A 26,164-nucleotide genomic window follows, 5' to 3' on the forward strand; every position below is an offset into this window, starting at 1 on the left:
CCTAGTGCCAAGACCGAAGAATAGGTCTCTTGTTGGTACAAAGTGGGTGTTCAGAAACAAAACTGACAGTGATGGCATAATTACAAGGAATAAAGCAAGGCTGGTTGCAAAAGGATACTCTCAACAGGAGGGAATTGATTATGATGAAACATTTGCACCAGTTGTTAGATTGGAAGCCATAAGGATATTTTTGGCTTATGTTGCTCACAAGAAGTTTAAAGTCTTTCAAATGGATGTGAAAAGTACTTTTCTCAATGGAGAATTGGAAGAAGAGGTATATGTTGAACAACCTTCAGGCTTTGTAGATCCCAAATTTCCCAATCATGTCTACAGGCTTGATAAAGCACTTTATGGCCTTAAGCAAGCTCCAAGAGCATGGTATGAGACTTTAGCTCAGTTTCTTCTGGAAAGTGGATTTAACAGAGGGACTATTGACAAAACACTGTTCTACCTCAACCATGGAAAGGACTTACTTTTGGTGCAAATATGTGTTGATGATATCATTTTTGGTTCTACAAATTACAGACTTTGTAAGAAGTTTGCCAAGCTGATGCAGTCAAGATATCAAATGAGTATGATGGGAGAACTTAACTATTTTCTGGGCCTTCAAGTCAAGCATAATGAAGAAGGAACTTTTATTTGTCAATCTAAGTACACCAGAAATTTGTTGAAAAAGTTTGGAATGTAAGATTGTACAAGTGCATCCACTCATATGGCCACTGCAACAAAGTTGGATAAGGATACTGATTTCAAGCAGATCCAAGAGAACCTCACTTAACAACTGTGAAAAGAATTTTCAAGTACCTTAAGAGTACAGCTGATCTGGGATTGTGGTATCCTAGAGAATCAGACTTTAAGCTTATAGGTTACTCAGATGCAGACTTTGCAGGATGCAAAATTGACAGGGAAAGCACTAGTGGAAGCTGCCAATTTCTTGGAGGCAGATTGGTTTCTTGGTTTAGCAAGAAACAGAAGTCAATTTCCATATCAACTGCAGAAGCAGAATATATTGCCGCAGGAAGCTGTTGTGCACAGATTCTTTGGATGAAGAATCAATTACTGGATTATGGGTTAGAATTTTCTAAAATCCCTATTTACTGTGATAATCAAAGTGTTATTGCTATGGCAGGTAATCCAGTTCAACACTCAATGACAAAGCACATCAGCATTAGGTACCACTTCATAAGGGAACATGTGGATGAAGGTACAGTGGAATTGCATTTTGTTCCAACAGATCAACAACTAGCAGATATCTTCACAAAACCACTGTGTGAAGCTACTTTTACAAGATTGGTAAATGAACTTGGAATGGTTTCAGATTCTTTCTCTAAATCTGCTTAGTTTATATTCTGATACATCAGATTTTATGATCAGTATGTACAGATATTACTATCTTTGTGTATTATGTGCTTAAATTGAAATTTGCTTAAGTGTTGATTGTTGTCTGATGTGAATTTCTAAACTCTGATAGTGATATGAATGTTTCTGTGACTATTCAATCCAATGAGGATAACTGTGCTAGATGCTGACCTAGTAGTCTTTAATATACTAAAGATCCCATATTTGAAGTAATTGTTTATGTGGAAATCTTTTAACACAAGCAAATTCTGATATTGAGCTTACTTGAAGTTTACTTTGTGTATCTTATTACTAAGTCAAAAACTAGAATAGTGCTTCTTATCTGTTAAGTTCTGATGTTAGTAAATCTGATGGATGTACTAAGTGCTGATAAGCCTCACTTATCAAAAGAAAAAGAAAAAAAATAAAAATCAGGTACTCCTTTGAGATCTAGAGTAAAAATGTGGAAGGGAAGACCCAAGTGCATTGCTGGTATTAAGTAATATGCATTAGAAAAGCAAAATAAAATTTTATTGGTGACTTTTCACACTCTATGATTACTGGAGAAATACTCTGATAACAACATAAATTCTGATAAGCAGTCGTGACTCGCTTACACTGAGAAGCCATTGTAAAATGGAATTTCAAAAGATGCATAAAATGAGCACAAAACAGTTGAGGTGGACTCATGCATGAACTCATTCTAAAGTAGGCTTCAGAATAATGACAGATTTTGAGCAAAGTTCTTAGTTATGCCTTATTTCTAAGATGTACTGAAGTGAATCAGACTTTACTCTTTGACTGATATTTAGCTTAATGCACACACTTACACTCCATATGAATGATGAAAATTATTGTGGTGATAAATGTTGTTTTAGATGAACAGTTTATGTGTCAGATTGCATAAATTATGAGGATAAATTCTGATGGAAATTCTGATGATTAAGTTCTGATGAAACCATATCAGTATTTGTGTGAAGAATTACAGAAATAAACATTCACTTTTCGAGTTAAGAAGCCATATTCTGATGACTTTTAAATCATAATAATAATCAAGTTATACTGCTGACGTGACAGTATTTATTTACTTGGTTTATTTTTGGTCATTACTTTAACGATAATATTTTTACAGAATATGGGTTAATGTGAGATAAAACGGTCATAATCATTATGGGTTAGTGGTTAGTGTGTATGTCTTGAAAAACTGCATGCGCACAGTAATTGTTATTATATCCTGTGCCCATTAACTCTGGCTTCAGATCTTTTACTGACTGTTATTATTACACATCAGTCTAGGGAGTCGAGGGGTCATTATTTTTACTTGTAATTGTTACACATTCCTCGTGTCCCTTAGTATTCCATTGCCTATTTGAATGACTGGTCATTCATCAGTAAAATCACATCTGTTTATTTCTCTCAAATAATGGTACATTTTAGTTGGTATTACTCTTATGGCACATAAATTGTGACTATCTTTCGAAATGGAATTCCGACTTCATATCCTATCAACAACATTCCATTCGTCATCTGGATTCAACTTCCAGATAACATTAAAAATGATCTGTTGTCTTTCCAAAGAGAAGTTCATCTTCATATTCTTAAACAGCAGGAGCAAATTATTCGTCTAGCTATTCTCTTTGTTGAAAGTAGGAAGAAGAATTAATTGTCATCCATCCGTTTTTCTTCACCATCAGCTTTGTCAGGCTTCTTAGCTTAGGACTAAGGCTGTTGATGTTAGGATTCTAAGAATAGGACTATCTTGTAATTTTTGCATGTAATTGATAAATTTCATGAAATGTAATCATCTGATATATCAATGAAATTTTCTTTAATTGCAAGATTTGTTCTTTGTTTCTCAAATTATGTGACTGTGCATGTTTAATTGCAATTTCTTAATCTTTATTTCATCGATTTTTAATTTTATTTTATGACGAATATTTTGATTAAATTTTGATGATTTGAGGAAACAACTGAGGAACAGGTTCCCATATCAGAACCTGTTGTTGTAGAAGCTGAGAAGGTTTCTTCTCAGAAAGATACTGTAACTGGGAGTTCTAGGCCCCTTAAAAGGCTTAGCAAGTTAAATTCTGATGATAAAGCTCCTACAGTGTCTCCACCTTTGTAGAAATTAAAGAAACAGAGAGCTCATAGGGACATAGTTGAGTCAGATTCAGAGGATGTAGTGGAAGCAGCTAAGGAAGGGGATCAGGAATCTCTGATCTCAACAGAACCAATTGTTATTGAATCACTTCCTTCTGCACAACCAGAAACTGCTCAAGACAGAATACCTACATCTCCTATGTCACCTATAGTTGATCCTGTACATACTGGAAAACCAGGTACAAGTGCTGAAATTGATATTCATAACTTGATTGTGCCTGAGGTTTTGTACTTGGAAGCTCCACTAATTCAACTCACTCCACCAATAACATCAATTTTAGATGTTGATCAGAACATGGCTGCAGATCCGAATTTAGAGGATGATATTGAAGCCTCTATAGCCTCACATACTGCTATTTTATCAGAGGATGCTGATACTGCAGGATCTGCAAGTTCTGATGCTGTCAATAAGGAAACTACTGGTGAAGCTGCTACCAATCTAAATGCTGATGTAGCTGGTCCATCGGGACATGCACCTCAACAAACAGTTAACAAAGTTGATCTAATCAAGAAGTTTGTTAAGGAAGTACCAGTACCTTGGAGTGAAACTCCTAGAAGAAAGGAGTGGGCTAAGGAATGGAACTCAGTTAGTTTTGTTCCTTCTGAAAAGATTCTTGCTGAGCATCTGGAAAAAGCTGATGAAATGCTGTTAAATGATGATTTCAAGGCACAACTGAGAGTTACTGCATTGAGTACTAGGCACCTTCAGGGTCAACACTCAAAAACTCATGCCAAGGTGAATAAAATTCAAGAAACTTTGATCCAGCAAGATATGAATGTGAAACTTGAAAAGAACAGATTTTTCAAGCCATCCTTTGACAGAATTGCCAACATAGAGAAAACTCCGGAGAAGCAACAAACTCAGATTGATGAAATTTTAAAGAATCAAGCTTCTCAGCAAACTAAACTCAATGAGATCCAATCGTCAGTGGAATTTCTTGTATCTCTTCTTTTACCTGCTGATGCCAAAAAGGGGGAGAAAGTGTCCAAATACAAATCTATTCAGACACTGAAGGGAAAGGATGATGGAAATGATGACCAGGGAAACCCTGATAAGGGTAGAGGTCAAGGCAAAGGATTTTCATCAAGTAAATCTAAAATTACAAGTCAAGGAACAAGTTCTGATACTCGGAGAAGAATAAGTTCTGATACTGGTAAAATAATAAGTTCTGGTGAATATTTGGAACTTGATGAAGAAATTTCAAAGGAGTTATTTCTTGAAGAAAATCTAGGAATGGACTTTGAGAGTCTAAATGAAGAAGAAGCTAGACTCAAAGAAGAAGGTGTCAAGACAAAATCTAAAGCTTTTGTTGTTGAAAAGAAATTTCCAAAGCCTAAGGGTATTGTGATAAAGGAAAGAACAAATTCTGAGACAACCAAAGCCAAATCACAAGTGGAAATTGATCCAAGGTCCAAGGGCAAAGAAAAAGTTGATGAACCTGTAAAGGTTTATATGCCAGTCAAGGATGAAGAAATAACTGATGATGACGAAGATGCTAGTCTTACTCTGATTTCAAAGAAGATTTTTCAAACAACCTCTGACATGGCTCATGTTGTTCAGAGTCAAGATGTAGTAAGTTCTGATATGACAGAGAAGCAAGCAACCTCTGACATAGCTTAAGTTGGCTTGATATCAGAAGATAAGGAAAAGGAAACCTCTGACATTGCTCATGTTAAACCTTCAAAGATACTCCTACCAGGATTCACCAAAGCTAAACAGACTCAATCTTTGAAGACTGCAACAAGTGGTTTTTGAAGCAAGAGTTGTTACAGGAAAGGAAGCAAGAGATAAATCTGGATTGGGTAGTTCTGATGAAAGAAGAGTACATAACACTACCAATGATCCAACTTCCTTAAGTAAACCAGGTGTTGGAGCAACTCCTGAAAGATTGAATCGACTTGAATCTGTACAAATGGTTTACCATACCTTTTTGAAAGAACATATCTTGCTATATTTTATGACAGATGGAAGGGTATACCATATCAGGCAGAATGCTATACCACTGAAGTATTTTGAGGAACTGGAACATATTCTATTCCTACTTCAAGTGAAAGACAGATTAACAGATAGTGCTACAGGTTATTTAAAATCACATATTCAAAGATAGAAGAAGCTTTACTCTATAAAGTCTGACAGCACATACTGTCCCAAGTACAGAGATCACAAAGGTGATATTGTCGATATGAAGCCTAACTCTGCTAAGATCATAACTACTTTTCTGGGTTATAAGGCTGTGGAATTCAATCTAGAGTCTGACAAGGCATATCTGATCAGACTAGATCAGGAGATAAGAAAAGCTAAGATAAATGATCTCAGAGCAGCTATTTTTCAAACTGGTGAAGATACAGCTGAATTGATAAATGCTAAAAGGATGATGGTTAATGAACTTGAATATGTTGAGAGATGTCTTTTGAAGAACTATCTTAGAACAACTCCTGACATCAAAGAGATCAGAAATTGAAGCCAAGTCAAAGATCTACAACTGCTTAAATTCTGAAAGTGTATACAGATTGAAGCTGTTATCAAACCTTAAGATGGTAAAGCTAAAAGGACTGTAAGTTGTAGTTATCTAGTCAAATTCTCATGCATTTGTACTTAATGTTTTTGACATCATCAAATATCTGTTAAACTTGTATACTATGCTAATTTACAAGTTGGGGGAGATTGTTAGATATATTTGTGATGTCATGGCTAATATGATTTGTGTTTAGTTTTCAGATCTTACTTAACAGGACAAATCAGTACTTAACTGGAAATCAACACTTATACTGAAGACATAACTTAATATATCAGAACTTAAGTTATCAGAACTTAAGTTATCAGATGATATTTATCAGGAGATAATATCAGGGTTTAAGGTGACTTTCAGATAAGGCAAGCGACTGATTGAAAGGAAAGAAGATCGAGACTAAGACAGGAATAAATATGCATGAAGAAAGAATTTTATGAAGAATAGAATACTTGGAAGAAAAGATAACTAGTTGATATATTTTAGGAAGCAGAATTATATTCCATATAAATTAGAACATTATCTTTTAACTGTGTAGTATATAAACACAGGCATAGGGTTTACACTATAAGTGTTATCATTATCGAAGTTATTATTCTTTGTAACCCTAGCAGCTCTCGTGATAATTTGTTCATCACTGAGAGATGACAGTTTCATATTGTAACAGAGTTTATTGTGTTGAATAAAATCTGTTTTCTGTTACTTGAGTTCTTATATTCGATTTGATTGTATAAACACTGTATTCAACCCCCTTCTACAGTGTGTGTGACCTAACATATTTTAATGTTGCAACCATGATTGATACTCGGTTGCATAAAAAAATAGATATGGATTGTTTGTCAGTGATAATGTGAATACCATATATAAATTATAACAATTTATTTATTACATAGTTTTAATTTTTGAATAATTATAAATACATGTTATTTAAGTAATCAATTGTCTCACTATATGTTAATAATGATTATACATATACATAAATCAGATATTTAGCATATAAATAATTGAAACCATCATAATTTACTAAAAAATGTAACATACAATAATTTACATGCTAACACACACATACATATAACTTAATCTTATTTTGTTAACAGTAGTGTAAATAAAAAACTAACATTTTCCCATATATACGTTGAATTTTAAAAACTAATATTTTTCATTAAAATCAACTTTAATATAAATTTTACATTATTATATATTATGGTTGCAAGTCATTCTGACTTTAGTTATGCATTTTTTATCTTTTTAAATTGAGTAAGTTAATTGTAAGTTAGTAGTGAACTTAGTAATAATATATACCGGTACATATAGTTTATTTAAATAAATTCAAAATTTTTGGTCAACTCTATATTTAACATATATGTTAATTTTTAGCTTTTTATTTGTAAACATACTAAGGACATTCTACAGATTAACTTTAATCGTTTCGTTTTAAACGTACATTGACTACCCTAATTATATTCATTTATTATATACAAATTATATAACATAAAAAAGAATATATATATATATATTGCTTAATGAGCTATATTAGAAACGTTGTGTAATTTGGTAATGTCTTATATGAAAATAATATACATCGATAAACAATCAATTTCTATTTGATATACGTTAGACATTGCAAAGCATTTATTTATAAGAAAATAACTAAGAACAACTCCAACAACCTCCTTGCATTTTCACTATAAATAATATAAATAAATGAGCTCCTAATTATTTAGAAGGCAAAATCAAAAAAATTCTACAACAATTCTCCTTAAATTCACTCACTCTCTATCTATCTTTTTATTCATTAAAGTCATTTATTTTAAATAGACGGACAAGAAAAGTATAATATAATAATAGTTGAGGAGGGGTATTCACTTCTAAAAGTGAGGAAACATTAGAAACTCCTATGTTATAGAGGGGGAAGGTAGCTTGTTGGAGAGAAATTTTATCTCCATTTTTTCAAATTTTGACTTAAGAGCCTATATATGAATAATGTTGGAGTTGCTCTAAAAATATTATAATTACATGATGCATAAAAAACTCTAGGAAATGACCCGTGCCTCGCACGGGTTATTATGCTAGTTATTGCCTGTCTTCGATTTTACAAACTTTTGGTTTCATCCCTTTTTAAATCTTACTATAACTCTAAATATACCATTTTTATTCTTTTTTATTCATATATGACTTATAATTCTATATGTAATATTTTCCCCGTTTTTTTATTCTTATATACCACATATTTATATTGTTTTTATATAAATGGAATCGTATATACATTGTAATTTCTAGATTCATACCTACATAATTCTATTTTAACATCAAATGCAAAGTTATACATATATAATGAGTATTTTATAAGAAAAAATTATGCAATCACAAACTATATAAAAACACATATATATTCACCTAACAATAAGAAATTTAATATGCAATAACTTAGTAATGTTGATTTAATTTTTTGTTAAATTATCCATCAATCGTGTTGCGACTAAAGTTTCGATGTAAAATATAAGTTATGTCTTTTTGAACGATGGATACATAATAACGTTGATTTTGTTGTTCTAATAAGATTTGAGTTAATGAAAGTTACATATAATTTAAAAAGAAAAATTGCAATAATCGTACAATTTTATTTGTTACATATTTTAATAAAAAAATTATAATCATTATTTAATATTGATATTTTGATCTCAGTCTGTGCTTCGCACGGGTTATCTACTAGTAAATATAAATAATAATAATGTAAAAAAGTATACACTCCAGTTAGACATTTCTCTTAACTAAAAATATAGTCAAACTCTTCATATTGGTCATATTTGTTAATCATCTAAGACCTGTAGCCAAATGTCACATCGGTTCTTATATTAAAACAAAATATTTTATTTATTATAATTTCAAATAATGATAACATGAGTCAACTATATCGAAAGAAGATTTCATACAAGTTCATTAAATTTTAGATAATCAATATTTTATATTCCCTCCTTCCCTCCCAAATGTTTAAATTTGGGTTGGGCGCAGAGTTTAAGAAAAATAATAAAGTAGTGGAAGAAAGTTAAAAAGGTGAGTAAAGTAGTGGGATGGGAGGAACGAGGGAGTACTATTTAGCCAAATAAGTATCGAAGATGCTCTAAAGTACTTAGTTAATGATGAAAATTATAACTAAACGGTCCCATGCGCCATTCAACGCCACCGTTATTAGGGGCCTGTTTGGAAAATTTTATAATATAACTTAATGATTATAAGCTCGCAACAGTTTATTTACGACTGTTTGTCAACCCAATTTATAAGTTGAATTTATAATTTATAAGTTGATAAGTTTGAATGTTAGCAATTACGTACTTTTTCTCAACTTATTTTGATTTTTCATTGATTTATTAATCTCAGTTTTAAAATATATATTTTTAAATATTAATCTAACTTCAAATTTAAGAATTAAGATAATTATATTTAATAATTATCTATTTTAATATATTTAAGAAAAAAAATCTGACTTATAAGTAAAATTATCCAAACACTTATTTAACTAATAAATATTTTTCTACTTATTATTTATAATTTACTTATTCATTTTAAATTATAAGTTACTTATTTTAAAATTTTCCAAATAGACACTTTATCTACTAATCACTTTGAGGTCACTTATTCACTTTAAATTATAAATTACTTAAAATTATTTTAAGATTTTACCGACCATTACTAATTACGAGTACTACTATATCCTCCCTCAATCCAAGGGATTCTTATTTCAATGTCTTAATTATACAATAATCCATCAGCCCAACTCACTTTTACTGGGTCCCTCCATAATCTATGTATGATCATTTCATGCCATATGTCATATGTGTGAAGAAGACGACCCACTTGTCACGTCAATTTTCTTATGCTCAAAGTAGTAAAACAAAACGTCTTTGTTTCCTTAATCAATGGATGATCATTCGAATTTTGCTTTAATTTGATTGGCGTAATCAATATCTCATATCATATATTAATCGTAAGCTCCTGAGCTCGTGGTGAATCCTACAAATCATTTGCATTATCGTATTGAATGTATTTATTGAACTATATAAAAGTTATAGCAAAACATATATCATTTTGATACTATTTGTAATGTATAACAAAGGTTATAGTTAGTCAATTCTATGATAATACATCTTTTTACAAATTTAATAAATTTTACATAATTATATATTTAGCAAACTATTATAATCAACAATATGAGAGATGCTGCTGAGATTCAAAGCATGAGATCATATATGTATCTTAACATAGATTCATGATCAGATATGAACCTGCAGATAAGCTTTCAGAATTAATTAAGGTTCAGGAATGCATGACAGCATTATATTTAGCACAATATAATCAAATATCCAACATTTGGTATTCAAGAGCCTAAAGATCACAAAGGCCTATACTTACTTCCGCAATATAATATATAATAATGGCATTCTCTTAATAAGTTATTCCCATTTTCAATGGAGAAAACTACAAATTCTAAAGTATCAAAATGAAAGTTGTCCTACAAGCTACACAATGATGAGGCATTAGCCAAAATACATCTTGTAGTTACAGATACTGTGGGCCTGTTTGGCCAGAGCTTATAAGTCACTTATTGACTTATAAGCCCGTAAGTACTTATCGAGGACTGTTTGTGTACCTAACTTATAAGTCAGATTTTCAACTTATAAGCTGATAAGTTGAATGTTAGTAATGACATACTTTTTCTCAACTTAATTTGATTTTTTGCGTTTTTATTAACTTTAATGTTAAAAATTATATTTTTAAATGTTAATCTAATCTAAAATTCAGGAAATAATATGATTATATTTAAAAATTATTTATTTTAATTTATTAAATTAAAAAAAATTCTGACTTATAAGTGAAATTATCCAAACACTTATATAACTTATAAGTATTTATTTACTTATCACTTATAAATTACTTATTCATTTTAAGTCATAAGTTACTTATTTTAAGATTTTCCAAACGGGCACACAATATTTACTAGAATAATGAATGCTACTTCTGCAAAAGAAGCGTGGGATATTTTGAAAGCAGAATTCGAAGTGAATGAGAAAACTATAGCAATGAAGTTTCAATCTTTGAGACGTGAATTCGAGAACCTTAAGATGAAAGATAGTGAAATAATTAAGGACTACTCTTCTCGAATAATTAGGCTGGTTAATGAACTGAAATCAAATGGAGAAAATGTAACTGACCAAAGAATTGTAGAAAAAATATTGGTCGGTTTATCCGAGAAATTTGATACATTGGTTACTGTGATCGAAGAATCTAAAAATCTCACACAGCTAACTGTCTCGGAATTAATAGTATCGTTACAAATTCATGAAGATAGGATGTCCAGACGAAATGAGGTATCCGGAGAAGGAGCTTTCCAATCCAAGCACAAGATCTCCTCATTTAAGAAAAATAAAAAAGGAGGCACATCAAATCAGTGGAGTCCAGCCTTATGTCAAAGAAGGTGAGAGAAAAGAAAAATTTACGCCATATTCAATTTGTAAAAGAACGAATCATGGAGAAAAGAATTGCTGATATAAAGGAAAAACTAAATGCTAACTATTGCAAGAAGTTTAATCACACTGAATGTAGATTCAAGCGAGCATGTCGGAAACAATAAAGGAAGATGATCAACTTTTTTTAGCAAGTCAAGTTGCTCCGAATCAAAAGGATGCTTGGTTGATTGATAGCGGGTGTACCAATCACATGTCCAAACATTCTCAAATTTTCACAGATATGATATTGCATTTGATCTCGATCTCTCCCTCTCTCTCTCTCTGCTTATTCATGTGGAACTTCTGTTTTTTATCTCTCTCTCTCTCCGTGCAAGTACCACAGATTTTATGTTTATTTTTTTTGTATACTATTTTGACCTAATTTGCTGTTGAATTTGATGGGGAAATGATATTGTAATACACATGTAGTTTTTTTTTTTTGAAACATTGTAATACACATGTAGTTGTTGTATATACATGTTGATAATTTCTTACTGATTTCAATCTGAACATGTTATTGACTTTGAGTTTTTGTATTTTATAGTGAGGAATGCAACAAGGATGTTGCTGCAGCATTGATTGGAATGCATAATTGCAGTACCGAAGCCAAATTGAAGACTAATCCCGGTCAATTTATATAAATCTACACACATATCACTGTCAATTAGTCTGATTGTTTATGATTTGGTGTCGCATATATGTATTTGTTCAATTGTTTTATGTTGATATTATAGTTGTTAAGTGTTTGATTTAGAGTTTATCTTTGTGATTTGTTGAACAGAGTCTCTCGTTGTTGAAAGCCAGGCCGAGGCTATTAAGAAGTAATTCTGCCAACTTTTTTCTTGTAAATTTGATTTAGGCTTTTGTAGGTTGGTTGTTTTGTGATGTTTATTTCCTGTGTAAATTACAGGAAACCAAAAACTGAATCAGCAGCACGTAAGGAGAAGAAAGCTAAAGACCCGAAGAAGGCTAAAGACCCGAAGAAGCCTAAAGATTCAAATAAGCCTAAGCGCCACACTACTCCCTTCTTTATTTTCATGTAAATATGTACATTTAAGTTATTTAAGTGTTTGCGGGATTGTTAATTATTGTATTGTTTTTGAACTGGAATATGTATTAACAGAGTGATGTATGATACAGGGAGGATTTCAGGAAAACTTACAAGGAAGAGCATCCCGATAACAAGAGTGTTGCAGTGGTAAATTTAATTTTATAATTTACGTGAATAAAACACATTGGAATTGCTTTTTGGTTACTGAATGTTCGTTTATTGGATTTAGGTTGCCAAGGAAGGTGGTGAGAAATGGAAATCATTGACAGATGAAGTGAGTGGTGAAATAAATTTGTCTCGTAATTTACTTGAATGTTTCCACATGTATGGAAGAACTGAATTTGTTTGTATGTCTGTAGGAGAAAAAGGTGTATGTTGATAAAGCAGCAGAGAGGAAGGCCGAGTACGAGAGGAATTTGAAGGAGCAAAATGATGAAGCAGAAGATAACGTAATTTTTAGTTTACGGCTAGCTAGTATTATGGCAATTAGCAGTTTGTGTTGTCTAAATAATTGTTGTGATTTGATTGCAGGAGGGAGACAATGCTGATGAAGAAGGTGAAAAAGAGGATGTGAAGGTGGATGAAGAAGGTGATAATGAGAAAGCGAAGGCTGAGACAGTAGATGATGATGAATAGAATTTGCTGCTTTGATTTCATAGCTGCATTGTTCCTCTTCAACTGTTTAGACAAATGACTAGGTGGTGTTATGAAGTAAATTTTTGGATCTCGGAACAATGTTTAGTAACAAGTTAGTAACGCGGTCACTTTTGTTCCTCGATATGAAATTCTGCTGGTTACTATTTTCTGAAATCATATAAATTGAATTTGAAGATGGCACTTGAGAGTTTTGGAAGCTAAAGTTCAGCAAGTTCAACAAAGGTGTATAATAAGTATTATCATATACATTATTTGTTCATTTACATTGACAAGTTGAGGTAACCTAAAGAAATTCTTAAATGCTCACATGAGGTAATGAGCATAAATGTCCACTTCCTTTGAATTGAGCCAGCAATTTATTGCCTTATCTCTCATTGTCCATTCCCTTGCATGGCGGCAATGGCTTTCCACATAAGCACAGATTGTGGCCAAAAGCGGTGGAAGGGAACTTATTAAATGGCCTTCCTTGTGGAATCATGCCACATAATTTGTTTGCCCTGAAGTTTGCATGACTTAGATTCTCGATATCTAGCAAGCTTACTGGAATTTTTCCTACAAGTGTATTGATGGACAGGTCTAACCATTGCAACTTAAGTAACAACCCTAGGCTTGCAGGTATCGTGCCTGTTACTTGATTTCTCGAAATGTCTAACCTTTCAAGTGTAACTAAGTTTGAAACAGAATTAGGAATTTGGCCAGTAATCTTGTTGCTCCCTATGTTGAGCATTGTCAAACTTGAGCCTTCAGAGAATTCAGGAATACTACCCGAAATTGCATTGTTTGTCAAGTCAATAGTTTGCATAGAATTGCTTGTTCTGTTCAAGATACTTGAAAGAGACCCATATAGTTGGTTGGAATGGAGATCAAGAGAGGTAATTCCTGTTGGCAATGTAAATATAGAAAGGTCAGACTTTAATTGATTGTTTGATAACTTGACCTTGTGCAAGCAAGACATTCTTGTGAAGAAATTTGTAATCCCATCAGTGAAATGGTTTTCGGATAGATCGATGGAGGTCAAGGAATTTGGTTGTGTGAAGACTGGGAGTGTTCCATTAAGGTTGCATCCGGCTAAATTGACATCAGAGAGTTCCCTGCTCCTAATCCATATGGGAACTGTCCCTAAGTTGAGCTTGTTGTAAGACAAATCTATTGACAACAAAGAAGGAATGCCTTTGTCAAAGGCACTAGGCAAAGGATCTGAAAGTGCATTTCTTGATAAGTTGAGGTACCATAGGTTCTTTAGCTGTGATAAAGTTTCTGGAATTTGACCACTAAGCTGGTTCAAGCTCAGTGACAAACTGGTAAGAGACTTTAGATGCCCAATTTCATCCGGGATCTTCCCACTGAATTGATTATGGCTTAGAGACAAGTCTGAAAGACTTTCTAGACCGCCTAAAGAGTTGGGAATTTGACCTGATAATTGATTGTCTGAAAAATCAAGAAATGTCAGATTTTTGAGCTGGCCTAGGTAAAGTGGGATGAACCCAGATAAGGAATTGTGACTAAGATCAAGATACTGTAACCTAAGAAGATTCTTAAATGTGGCTGGGATAGGACCTTCAAGGAAGTTTCTCGCCAACGTAAGCTGGACAATGTTTCTTAAATTCCCAATGGTTGGAGGAATAGGACCAGTTAAACGGTTGCCACTTAATGATATTGCCATGAGAAAGGGTAACTGAACTAAACTTAAAGGAATGTTGCCGTCAAGTACATTGTCTTCTAAGACTAGCTGTGTGAGGCTTGTAAGATTTGAGAAGCTTTCAGGAATGCTTCCTCCAATTCTTTTCATCCCACTGACTATCATCACTTCCAAGAACTTCAAATCACCCAGAGAAGGAGAAAGACTGCCCTTCATGAAAATTGATGCATCCCTCTCTGGCCTCTGCAATTGCAACTGTGTCACTCTTCCTGTTTTCGGGTTGCATTGAATCCCTTCCCAGCCTCCATCACAGAAATCCTTACCTACCCATGACGCTAAAATCCCAGTTGTGTCCTTAAAGATTACGGCTTTTAAACCGAGAAGTGCAGCTCTGTCAATGTCTGAGCGTGCTGGTGATTCTTGCAAAGAAAGATGAATGGATGTAAGAATAATCAAGAACTTCAAAACCCATATTAGAACCTGCATTCTAGAAAATGGGCAAGCAATTGTATCTGAGAACTTTATAAAATTATGAAATAAGTTAAGAACTGAAGTGGGACCTGACAAATTGACTATGGTGTCAGATAATATATATAAAGAAATGAAGGAAAAGTACAGAAAAGGAGAGATGGTAAGAGGCGTCCCATTTTTCTCTACCTAGTGAACATTTTAGCTGCCACCGTAATCTAGAAATGGGTTCAACTCGAAAATGGCCAAATCAATACAATGCAAGCCTATTGTCAAATTTCTGGGTCCCATTATTTTATATATAAAATGCAGATGCGTGCAGCTGACACAAGCAACATGCAACAGCTGACACATGCAGCAGAAGAAAAAAAAGATTAAAAAATACAAAGAAATGGAACTGGCCGGACCACTACGGTGGGACGGGACTATTTTTACAAAACTACTCCAACGCTGCAGGTCTTCTATTTTGCTGACTAAGGGTCACAATGCGAGTCCCAATGCAGCAAGTGGGACTGCATTGGATGTGCTCATGTTCCTTCACTTAGACAAGAAGGTATAATGATGAGAAGGTGGTAATGACTGGTGAATATATGAATTCTGACAGAGAAGAACAATGATAATGTATTCAAATTTTGAGTGTCTGTTCTGTATAGGAACAGAGTTTAACTATAAACAAACAAAAATAGGTGAATTACAGATTCACATTGTAAAATTAATTCTGATTCACGAGGACTGTCAATTTATTTCAAACGTTGGAGTGCTCACCCTAGTTCAAATTTACTTCAACTTGTTATCAGAACATTAATCTCGGTTGTTGGCGTGGTCCATGGCCTACAAATCTTGGCCATCATATTTAATCTTTACAGCAATCAGATGTTAATTTATGGCTGTTAGATTCTGATTGGGGGGTCTTCACCTTTCACCCTGACATGTTGTATCAAATTGCCTTTTTATTCTCGAAGATAAAAACTCATATTTGTGGTGCGGGTGGTGTGGACGGTTAGATGAAAAGTCCTGTTAGCCGTTCTACCTTAATTAGCCGTTCTATCTTAATTAAGCTTCTCGCTAACAAAATCGCCTCAAAGCAGTTGCGAATTTGTACTTCTTCCCTGCTCAGGACAAGTCTATTCGGATTCAGGTCAATATTGTCATAATTACTAGTGCATTTTCGTAGTTTTTTTGCAATAGGCCATGACTTGTGTTAAGCTTTTTGGCTAATAAGATGTAGAGGAAGGCTAAGACCATAATGAGCAAGGCCCTCTTATGTTTGTGCAATGAGCTGTCACACGATTACTATTAGAAAGAAGCATTGAACTAGTACCTCTCGAGCTATCAACCGACAAACAATAATCAAACTGACCAAGTTTAGTTTCAAGTATCCAGCTATCATATACTCCGTTTACAACAGTACAATGTAGTGATTACATAACTTAACCTTAGATTTCTTGTCGGCTCTAAAGATCAAGACTATAACAATAATTAATTAGCAAACCTATTACATCCTGATGAACTTATGAGCATTTAGGATCTCTAGAATGATATCCAACCAATAGTCCCGCCGTGAACTTCCTTTGCATTCAGTAAATTCAAAATAAACAGGCTCTGTGCTGTATAAGATTAAAAAAACTAGGACATCAGGATGTTTACACACTCTAAAAATACAAGCATAGGATAAAACTACAAAACATACATTGATGTAGACTTGTACATCACAGCCTTATCATACAATTGATGAGACGAGCACCCGGTGGTCCTGTTAGAGCAGGCTTTATAACCTGCTTCATGTCCGCAGCTAATTCAAATTTCCAACTCCCATAGACTCAAAGTACATAGCTTTATTGGTCAATGTCAGACGACCCGCCTAAAAGAAGCCAAATCATACTAGAGTCACTATCCAAATATACATTGCACAAACTAGCAACCAGATTCAGGAAATGAGTAATTAGCAAGCAGACTTATCAAATTTAGCGAATGACATTGGATTTCAAGGAGGACAGTTACTACCAGGCCATCCAGAGATTCCAATATGCTGAAAAATTGGTTGTGTGGGAACTGTCCCATCTATATCTAAAATGATCTCTCCCTCAGTAAGCTGAAGGTTGGATGCTGACGAAGATGTATTTACATTAGCAGCAGATTTGATCACCCTGCAGTAAACATCCATAAAGTATGATTATAGGATTATAATGGATGACAAAAACTTACATAATTTGCTCTTGGTTTATTCACAATAAAGGAGTTCAAATTAAGAGAGCTAAATTATGAGAATTATTATCAATCTTACTTAGGAAGTAGAGATGACAAATTTATTCTATACATAGGTGTCATTTGAAAAAAAAAACAGAAGTGTTTTGACAAGATGGACACATGGTCCAAATTCAGACTGAACTGCATGAATGATACCGATTATTGAAACCGCAGTGCAGAGGTATCTCCGTTGCTCCCTTTGCCGAGGGTTCAAAGTATGTTTAATTATCATAAAAAAAACTACAAAAACACCAACTCTGTTATGTGTTACCAAAAACTAAATGAGCCACATATGTGTAAGGGAGTATTGACATGACTAAACAATTAACGTATTCTTTTGTTCAAGTCACCATATCTTGAACCCTCATAGTGAGCCATCTTAACAAACCCATCCAATTTATTCATTGCATAAATGGATCAACAGTGCAGAACGTACAGTAACATCCATCCCGTTACATGTCTCGGACAAGATAACGGGCAATGGGCAAATGACATATTTCCATTAATGGACAAAAAATTATACTTCCAGTAAAGTCACATAAACAATCCATATACATGATTATACATTTTCAATTTATTACAATCAGAAGCCATTGCTCAAAGGTCAATATGTGACCCTATTTAATGGTTTTCATTTCTCAAGTGCACTTACAGAAAACACACTTCTTGTTATTGATGAAATATTCATAGTAGCACACATAGGGTTAAGGCAACCAGTGATCGAGAGTATACATAGTAAAATTATTCCATAATTTACTGGAAGTGGAAGTTGACCATAAGAATCAATTATTATTAAGTGTTTACTTAATTATTATACATCCTTACTTTTCCAGGCTGCGCAGGTACTTGTCGTAGATAATAAAATGAAGTTTGTGTCCTGAAGACAAAGTCAGTACATCAAAGAAATTGTGAACAGTGATTACATCTGCAATAGCTGTACAGGCAGGAGCAATTCGTGTAATAAAAGCCTCCAATCCTACAGTCTTATTGTCATCAACCTGAAAAAGAGAATTAAGACAATAATAAAACAGAAGGTCCTTGGAAACTACACCAACTGTAACAGAAATCTCAATATAGCAATCACTTGACTTTAAACAGATGCTGTCAATACATTTCCTTATTGACCCCATTATGAGAGTGTAATGGAAATGAGATTACCTGAGCAGCCATATTTGTTGAATTAGAATAGAAAAGTGACCACCCTTCCTCATCCTCCACTTCCTGGTTACTGCGAGAAGTAGTTTCCTGTAGTTTCCACGCGGAGGATGATAAAAATAATTAGTATAACATTGGTCACTTCACATTCTCTTTTACTCTTGTCAAATATTGAACAATTAATACCTAACAATAATGCAGTTACAGTGAATAACTAACATATTTAGCCTAAACATAATATGTTCTAGCCACGTAACATAATGCAAGACAACTATTAATGCTCAAAAGTTAGAAGTTTAGATAACGGGTGTGGTGTGAATTACGATGTTTACTTCATTCTCAGCACTTGGCCCTTCCCATGCAAGCATCATATCAAATGTTAAGCGACGAAAATTTTTGTCAGCCAAATAATCTGGACGCCTCGTCATCATGTTCAAAGCTGGATATGAACAGAACTCTAATAAACTTCTAGCATAAACCAAAGATTCTTTGATGATATTAGGGTGCTCGGTGTCAAAACAGTGCTGCAACTCTTCACTTGGTTTATGAAGGATCCTGCAAGTCAGCGTCAAATGTGTACATTCAATAAAACTTACAAAAGTAATAGTTGAAAAGATACTGTTATAGTTTATATTTTATTTTTACTTCAAGATACTTCCGTGCTTCAGTAGCATCATTTGGCAACCAACCGGTTTGAATATGAGTTTTAATGGGATCTATCCATGACGTCTCCAGACCTCACTACGCCATAAGTGCTCAAATGCAATGCCTTTTAAGAAGCGTTGCACCAAAAGCGTTTCATTATCTACAAATTTTTTGATTTTTTGCAACAGAGTAGAATAAGCGTTGCATTATAGTTAAGTTACTGTTGCTAGTTATTGACAGTGTTGCGCAACAAGCAACACTAGAGTTACTGGTGTTGCATTACACATTTTAAAAAAAATAAAAAAAATGCTGACATGGACATAAAATGCTGATGTGGCACTGTGGGCCCACATCCAGTGCTGACGTGGCACAGTGGGCCCACATGTGGGACCCACAGTGCAGACGTGGCGATGCCCTGTTGTGGGACTGGAGAATCGAATTCAAGACCTTCGACGTACTTAAAGAAAAAAATAAATTAAAATATAAAATATTTTAATTAATAAAATTATATTTTAATATTCAATTAAATAAAAAATGCAAAATATTTTTTATTTTTTAATAAAATATAAAATGCAAAAAGAGGGGGTGTTGGGCCAACATGTGGGTACCCATTTTATCCGGAAGCACTCTCTGACGGGTCAGAAACACTCTCTGATCGGACAGAGAGTGCTTTCGTATAATGTGAGTTCCACGTGACCTCACTTAATATTAATAGTAATATTAAAAAAAAATGTCAAGAAGGTTTGCTAGCCTAGGGAATTGAACCCAAGACCACCCAATTAAACAAAGATGTTCACAACCACTGCACCAGCTTAGTTGGTGTGTTTTTATTTGCATAACTTATACTTTAACTATACAGTAAATAAATAAATTTAATGAAAAAGCACTCAGACACAGATATATGTTTATAGTACTGATGCCAAAATTTTGGGCAGCCAAAATTTCCCCCCAATTCTCAACATTTCCCTCTTCTTTCGACTCTCTCGGTGAAAAGTACCATTTTAGTTTTTAGTTTCAATTTTTCAAACTCTCTCAGTGAAAAACTCTCTCAATTTGTAGTTTCGCAATTTGTACCACACCTCCGCTCGCTTCTGTGTCGCAATTTCTGCTCAAACTCTCAATTTATGCACCATTGTCGCTTTGGGGCTTTTGGTTTTGCTTTCATTTAGGGGCTTTTGGATTTGCGTGCTCTAAAAAGCTTTTGCAGGTAATTTCTAAAAAGCTTCTAATTTTTTATTTAGGGTTTTTGTTGATTTAGGGGAATTCGATTTAGGGTTTGATTTTGATATGTTTGTGGTTGATGTTTGATTTTGATTTTGGATGTTTTTCATGTTTTCATCACTGCATGTCTTTATTGGGTTCGATTTAGTCTACATTCTGTTTTTTTATATTAATTTGTTATGTTTTTTTATTATGTTTACTTGTAGCTGCACTCATTGCTCCTGCTTTTTCTGAGATTATTTGTTAGTTATTGTATGTATGTGAATGTATGCATAATTGATTATATATGGGAAAGTTTTGTTAGTTTGAGGATTTATGTTACTTGTTATATTATGCTTTATAAGTAATTTATATTTTTCGCACCATGTGGTTTAGTTTGAGGATTTATATTACTTGTTATTATGTTATATTGTATCCAGTCTTGTTCTTTCAAGATTGTGTGTAAACCGTTAAACTGATAAGAATGACGGTGAAGGAGTGTAATTCTTGATGGTAGAATTAGCGTACTTTTGATTTGGAATTATGAATGCGGATGGTAGAATTAGCGTACTGAACCTGTTTAAATAAAATGAATAGGTAAAACCATATAAATAGTATGATAGTACTTTACTCTAATTATAGTATGATAGTATGATAGGTAACACTGTATAATTAGCGTACTTTCCTCTAATTATAGTACTTTGTATGATTTAAAATAGTATTAATGAGTAGGTAACACTATATGAACATGACCTGTTTAGATAAAATATGTACTAAGAATTACACAAGTGTTGAATCTCCTATCGACTTTATTAATAGGTCACAGGGTTCGTAAAAATGGACGAGTATTACATTTGGATAGGTTTTCCAAGATCCAGTCCAGAGTATATAAGAGGGATAAAAGCAATTTTGAAAAATGCATTTCCCATCTACAAAAATGGCGATCAAATGAAGTGTCCGTGCAAAAAATGTACTGAACGTAATTGGTACTGTCAAGATGTCATCTACGATCATCTTGTTTGCAATGGCCCTTCTCCGTTACATGCCGATTGGATCTGTGAGGTTTCACAGACAAAATTAGGAGGTACTGATGACTTTGAAGATTGTGAAATGGGGATTGAATTTGAAGACAATTTAGATGCAATATTCAATTATACGCGTAAGAATTTTGAAAATCAAGGAGGCTGTGAAGACGAACCAAATGCAGACGCTAAGAAATTTTTTCGGCATGTTGAAGAAGGAAAACAACCATTATATCCCGGTTGTACTACGTTTTCTCGATTAAGTTTCCTGATCAGATTTTATCATTTAAAATGCGTTTACGGAATTAGTGAGCCTGCATTTGGAGAATTACTAAAGCTGATCAAAGAAGCGTTTCCTGATGCCAATCTCCCTTTGTCTTTTAATGCTGCAAAGAGTGTCATTAGGGATTTAGGCCTTGACTATGAGAAAATACACGTATGCCCCAACAGCTGCATGTTGTATTGGGGTAAAAATAAAGAAAAAAATGAATGTGAAACTTGTGGTGTGTCGAGGTGGGTTGTACATAAAAAAGATGGCATCGTTGAAAATAATGATCCACCGAAGATTCATAAAGTAGCAGCAAACGTGATGAGGTACTTCCCACTACGATCAAGGTTACAGAGGATGTTCCTGTGCAAAGACTTTTCCAGACTTATGAGATGGCACGCATTAGGACGAACAAAAGATGGAAAATTAAGACATTCAGCTGATGTTTTGGCTTGGAAGGCGATGGATGCTCGTTATCCTGATTTTGCAGCGAAAAATCGAAATTTTAGATTGGGTGTAGCAGCTGATGGTTTTAACCCATATAGTTCAATGAATTTAAGTCATAGTACATGGCCAATCGTGTTGGTAAATTATAACCTTCCCCTGGCTATGTATGAAACAAGAAAATCTGATTTTGTCCACGTTAATATCCGGTCCGGATTCTCCTAAGAACAATATTGATGTTTATATGCAACCCTTAATTTCGGAGTTGAAAGCATTGTGGAAAGATGGTGTCGAAACTTATGATTCCCTGACCAGCGAGAATTTTAATTTACGAGCAAGCGCGTTGTGGACAATAAGCGATTTTTTGGGGTACGCTATGTTATCAGGCTGGAGTACGAAAGGGAAACTAGCATGTCCAGAGTGCCATTACGAGACTTCTTCTGTTTATTTGAAACATAGCAAAAAACTGTCTAAATGAATCATAGAAAGTTTCTTGATCCGACACTCGAGTGGAGGCTAGATAAGAAGAGATTTAATGGTGAAATGGATATGGGGAATAGTCCAGTGCCATTAACAGGAACAGAAATTGAAGAGTTATTATGGGGGTATGAAAATCAGTTTGGAGATAAGACCCGGAGGAAGCGTAAAAGGGTTGGCCCTTTCAAAAAAAAAATCAATATTTTTTTATCTGCCCTACTGGTGTCATAATCCGCTTCGATATAACTTGGACGCCATGCATATAAAGAAGAACATATGCGATAAAATATTAGGTACTTTGCTTAATATAAGTGGCAAGTCGAAGGATCACCTAATTGCTCGTTATGATTTACAGGATCGGGGCATAAGAAAGCCTCTTCATCCTATTAAAAGTGACGATGGAAAGCATATTGAAATTATGGCAGCGATATTTGACATGACAAATAAGGAAAAAGAAAATTTCTGCAGCCTATTGAAAAATGCCAAACTTCCTTATGGTTGTGCCTCAAATGTAAGTCGGTATGTGCACATAAAAGAGAGAAAGGTGGTGGGGTATAAGAGCCATGATGCTCATTTCATACTCCACTATTTATTGCAATTTGCCGTAAAAAATACATTAAAACCCGAGGTCGCATTACCGATGATCAGGTTGGGTTCATTTCTTCGCGGTCTGTGGAGCAAGGTGGTAGAATTAGATGATATCAAGAAGTTGCAAAGAGAAATTATGGTAATACTTTGTGAATTTGAAATGATTTTCACAGAGCCATTTTTCGATATTATGGTCCACTTTCCTGTACATCTATGCAGAGAAGTAGAATATGGTGGACCTGAGCACCTACGTTGCATGTTTGCAATTGAGCGATATCTAGGAAAGTTGAAAGGCTATGTTAGAAATAGAAGTAGGCCAGAAGGTTCTATTGCAGAAGGGTACTTGGCTGAAGAGTGTGTCATATTTTGTTCAAGGTTTCTAGACGTCGATGGAGTAGTAGAAAATAATTCAAATGATTGTGGAAAATATGGAACAAATGTGGAATATCACATCGGAACAAAAAAGAATAAGGATGGCGGGATATTCAAAATGAAAGATGCAGATTGGAAGGCAGCGCATTGTTATATTCTTTTTAATTCCGATAATAAGGAAATAGAAAGTTTAATCAAGTAAGTTCTAATGTCCCTTTTAGTTTACTCACCAGTTAAGTATTGATATCTATATATATTATTTGACCTTATTAACTATTCAGGGAGCATCGAGCTTTCATGGATGGTCTTGCAAGTCAGCAAAAATATAAAGGGAACGAGCACACATGGAAGACTTTTGGAAATGGTTAAAAGATGAGTTTCTGAAAAAAGAAAATATTTCAAGGGATTTAGAGGTGTTTGCTTTGGGGCCTAATCAACTAGCTAGGAAGTTTACGGGCTATGTAATAAATGGATACAGATTCCATACCAAATTTAGAGATTCCCGATGTACTACACAAAATAGTGGGGTATTTTTAACAGCCGAGACCACTACCTTTGCAAGCTCGAAAGACCAGAATCCAGTAGTTGGGGGTGTCAATTACTACGGATCAATCGAAGAAATATTCGAACTTGACTATTGGGGAGCTTTTATAGTGGTCCTGTTTAAATGTTGCTGGTACCAAGAAGAAAAAGATCCTTTTGGTCTTACTCGAGTAAACTTTAATAAGTTACGCCAAAAATCTGATCCTTTTGTCCTATCTTCACAAGTTCAGCAAGTGTTTTATGTGGATGATCCAGTTTAGAAAAACTGTCAATATGTTATCAAAAAATTACCGAGGGACTGGTGCGACACTGAAAATCAGAACGCAATGGAAGAAGACTTGAGCAGTTATCATTCATATAATATTGGAATAAATTGTGAAACTGAAGGGGTTTGGATTAGGGACAATGTTCCTTTAACACAAATTCGTGTTCCATCTCCTTAGATTGTGTATTTGTATAACATAATAGTGGTTAACTATGTATTTTCATGTTGTTCTCTGTTTTTATGTAAGGTCTTTAATTATGTGTTTGAAGTGTAGTTTATATCTGCCGAACTATATAAGTTTCTTTTTTTATTTAATTACCTTCATGTCCATTTGTTTTAGTCTACTTTTATTGCTTCTTTTTTTGTCTTTTTTGTCTTTTTTGTACATTTGTTCTCTGTTCTTTATTTAATTACCTTCATGTTCATTTGTATGCTGGTCATAGAGTTCTAATGTTTTTTTCTACAGAATGGATAAAATGATAAATGTGAGGCTACACTATGAAGGACAGTTTCAGAAAGCAAGTTATGTTGGTGGAAAGTCAATGTTGCTAACACGCGTGGACGTGGAAAGATTTTCCTACACTGTCCTTATTGAGTTTGTGAAAGATTACCTCAATTTCTCAGAAATTGGAGGAATCTATATAAGTAAAGGAAAGAGGGGTGGCTGGAATCTTTTGTTGGATGACAAGGATGTAAATCAACATGTACTTGGCTGCGAGAATGACGAAGAAATTCATTTTTACATTGACAACACTATTGACCTGGACATGAGCCCACTTGCCAGATGCAGCCACATGTTAAAATACGAGCAAGGAAAAACATAATTGAAGGTAATTATTGCATTTCTTTGTAATCTTTGTGAAGCAGTCCCATTTTGTGTATATTGATGCTAAGCCTCCTTAATTTGTATTTATGTGTAGCTAATCCACGTTCTGCTAAGAAACAACCAGGTTCTGCTAAGAAACAACCGAAGCGTAAGTACACTACAACTCATTTGCTTCAACAACAAAGAAGGAGTAAGAGGACGAAAATTTCCCCCATGCCTGAGATGAGTTCAAGTAAACAAGAAGCAAGTCTGAAAGAAAAAGGATCGGCAAGGAGGAAATTACAGTTAGCCTCTGAACCAGATGATGATGAAGACACCGCAGAGAATGACCTTGATGTTGAGGTACTTTTGATTTTTTGTTCTCTTCAGGTGATTTAATTTCTATGATTTAATTACTTTACACCTTATAACTATGGTTACAGTTGCCTCCCCCGCCACCACTACCAGCGACAGACAATGAACTAGGGAGAATACAACGTATGAAAGAAAATGATGTAGTTTATAAATCACTTGGGTTGCTCACTTTAGTTGCTGATAAGGGAAAGCAAGCTGAAGAGATTAAAAAAAACAAAAAATAAAGATCGATATCCAAAGGAAGACGATGAATATTTTCCAGAAAATGAGAGTGAAGATGCCAGCGATGATTCATTAAAGGTACTAGATCATTTCTAAATCTTTTGGAAAGATTTTTTTAGTGCTTTTGTATTAGTACACAATTTAGGGTTAAAGGATTTTGTAATGCTTAGTTGATAAAAGGTATCTTCCTCTGTCGCAACTCCTTCATA

The 26,164-nt window shown here is 34.0% G+C and overlaps 4 protein-coding genes across 5 annotated transcripts; 2 read left to right on the forward strand and 2 right to left on the reverse strand.

The window, feature by feature from the left end:
- The first annotated feature begins 11,054 nt into the window (after nt 1-11,054).
- LOC141693802 (high mobility group B protein 7-like) lies at nt 11,055-13,422 on the forward strand. Of its 2 annotated transcripts, none has more exons than XM_074498970.1 (8): nt 11,055-11,481; nt 12,057-12,139; nt 12,294-12,333; nt 12,423-12,551; nt 12,653-12,710; nt 12,793-12,837; nt 12,923-13,012; nt 13,095-13,422. In XM_074498970.1, the coding sequence occupies exons 1-8, from the start codon at nt 11,087-11,089 to the stop codon at nt 13,197-13,199; spliced, it is 945 nt and encodes a 314-aa protein (XP_074355071.1). In that variant the 5' UTR covers nt 11,055-11,086; the 3' UTR covers nt 13,200-13,422. The 2 variants fall into 2 exon arrangements, with proteins under 2 accessions (XP_074355071.1, XP_074355072.1); XM_074498971.1 differs by having other exon boundaries at nt 11,345-11,481; nt 11,610-12,139.
- Nucleotides 13,423-13,445: 23 nt separating this feature from the next.
- On the reverse strand, nt 13,446-15,345 carry LOC141691709 (uncharacterized). The gene has a single exon (XM_074496468.1). The coding sequence runs from the start codon at nt 15,343-15,345 to the stop codon at nt 13,585-13,587; it is 1,761 nt and encodes a 586-aa protein (XP_074352569.1). The 3' UTR covers nt 13,446-13,584.
- A 1,668-nt stretch (nt 15,346-17,013) lies between these two features.
- LOC141689200 (uncharacterized) lies at nt 17,014-18,816 on the reverse strand. Its single transcript, XM_074493408.1, has 3 exons — nt 18,733-18,816; nt 18,400-18,572; nt 17,014-17,474 (listed from the first exon to the last, which is right to left on the reverse strand). Exons 1-3 carry the CDS (start codon nt 18,742-18,744, stop codon nt 17,312-17,314), a joined length of 348 nt encoding a protein of 115 aa, XP_074349509.1. The 5' UTR covers nt 18,745-18,816; the 3' UTR covers nt 17,014-17,311.
- A 2,595-nt stretch (nt 18,817-21,411) lies between these two features.
- LOC141691710 (uncharacterized) lies at nt 21,412-22,533 on the forward strand. Its single transcript, XM_074496469.1, has one exon. It carries the CDS (start codon nt 21,412-21,414, stop codon nt 22,531-22,533), a length of 1,122 nt encoding a protein of 373 aa, XP_074352570.1.
- The last annotated feature ends 3,631 nt before the right edge of the window (nt 22,534-26,164 follow it).

This window comes from Apium graveolens, chromosome 10, assembly GCF_009905375.1.
Source record: "Apium graveolens cultivar Ventura chromosome 10, ASM990537v1, whole genome shotgun sequence".
In the NCBI taxonomy this organism is placed as follows: domain Eukaryota; kingdom Viridiplantae; phylum Streptophyta; class Magnoliopsida; order Apiales; family Apiaceae; genus Apium; species Apium graveolens.

Excerpts from the sequence above, each read along its gene's own strand:
- LOC141691709 (XM_074496468.1), bottom strand. The coding sequence starts at position 15,345 with ATGCAGGTTCTAATATGGGTTTTGAAGTTCTTGATTATTCTTACATCC.
- LOC141693802 (XM_074498970.1), top strand. The coding sequence starts at position 11,087 with ATGAAGTTTCAATCTTTGAGACGTGAATTCGAGAACCTTAAGATGAAA. Across the intron at positions 11,482-12,056 it reads CCAGCCTTATGTCAAAGAAG|TGAGGAATGCAACAAGGATG; the intron begins GTGAGAGAAAAG and ends TGTATTTTATAG. Across the intron at positions 12,838-12,922 it reads GGAAATCATTGACAGATGAA|GAGAAAAAGGTGTATGTTGA; the intron begins GTGAGTGGTGAA and ends GTATGTCTGTAG.
- LOC141689200 (XM_074493408.1), bottom strand. Across the intron at positions 17,475-18,399 it reads TACCTGCGCAGCCTGGAAAA|GGTGATCAAATCTGCTGCTA; the intron begins GTAAGGATGTAT and ends TGTTTACTGCAG.
- LOC141691710 (XM_074496469.1), top strand. The coding sequence starts at position 21,412 with ATGGACGAGTATTACATTTGGATAGGTTTTCCAAGATCCAGTCCAGAG.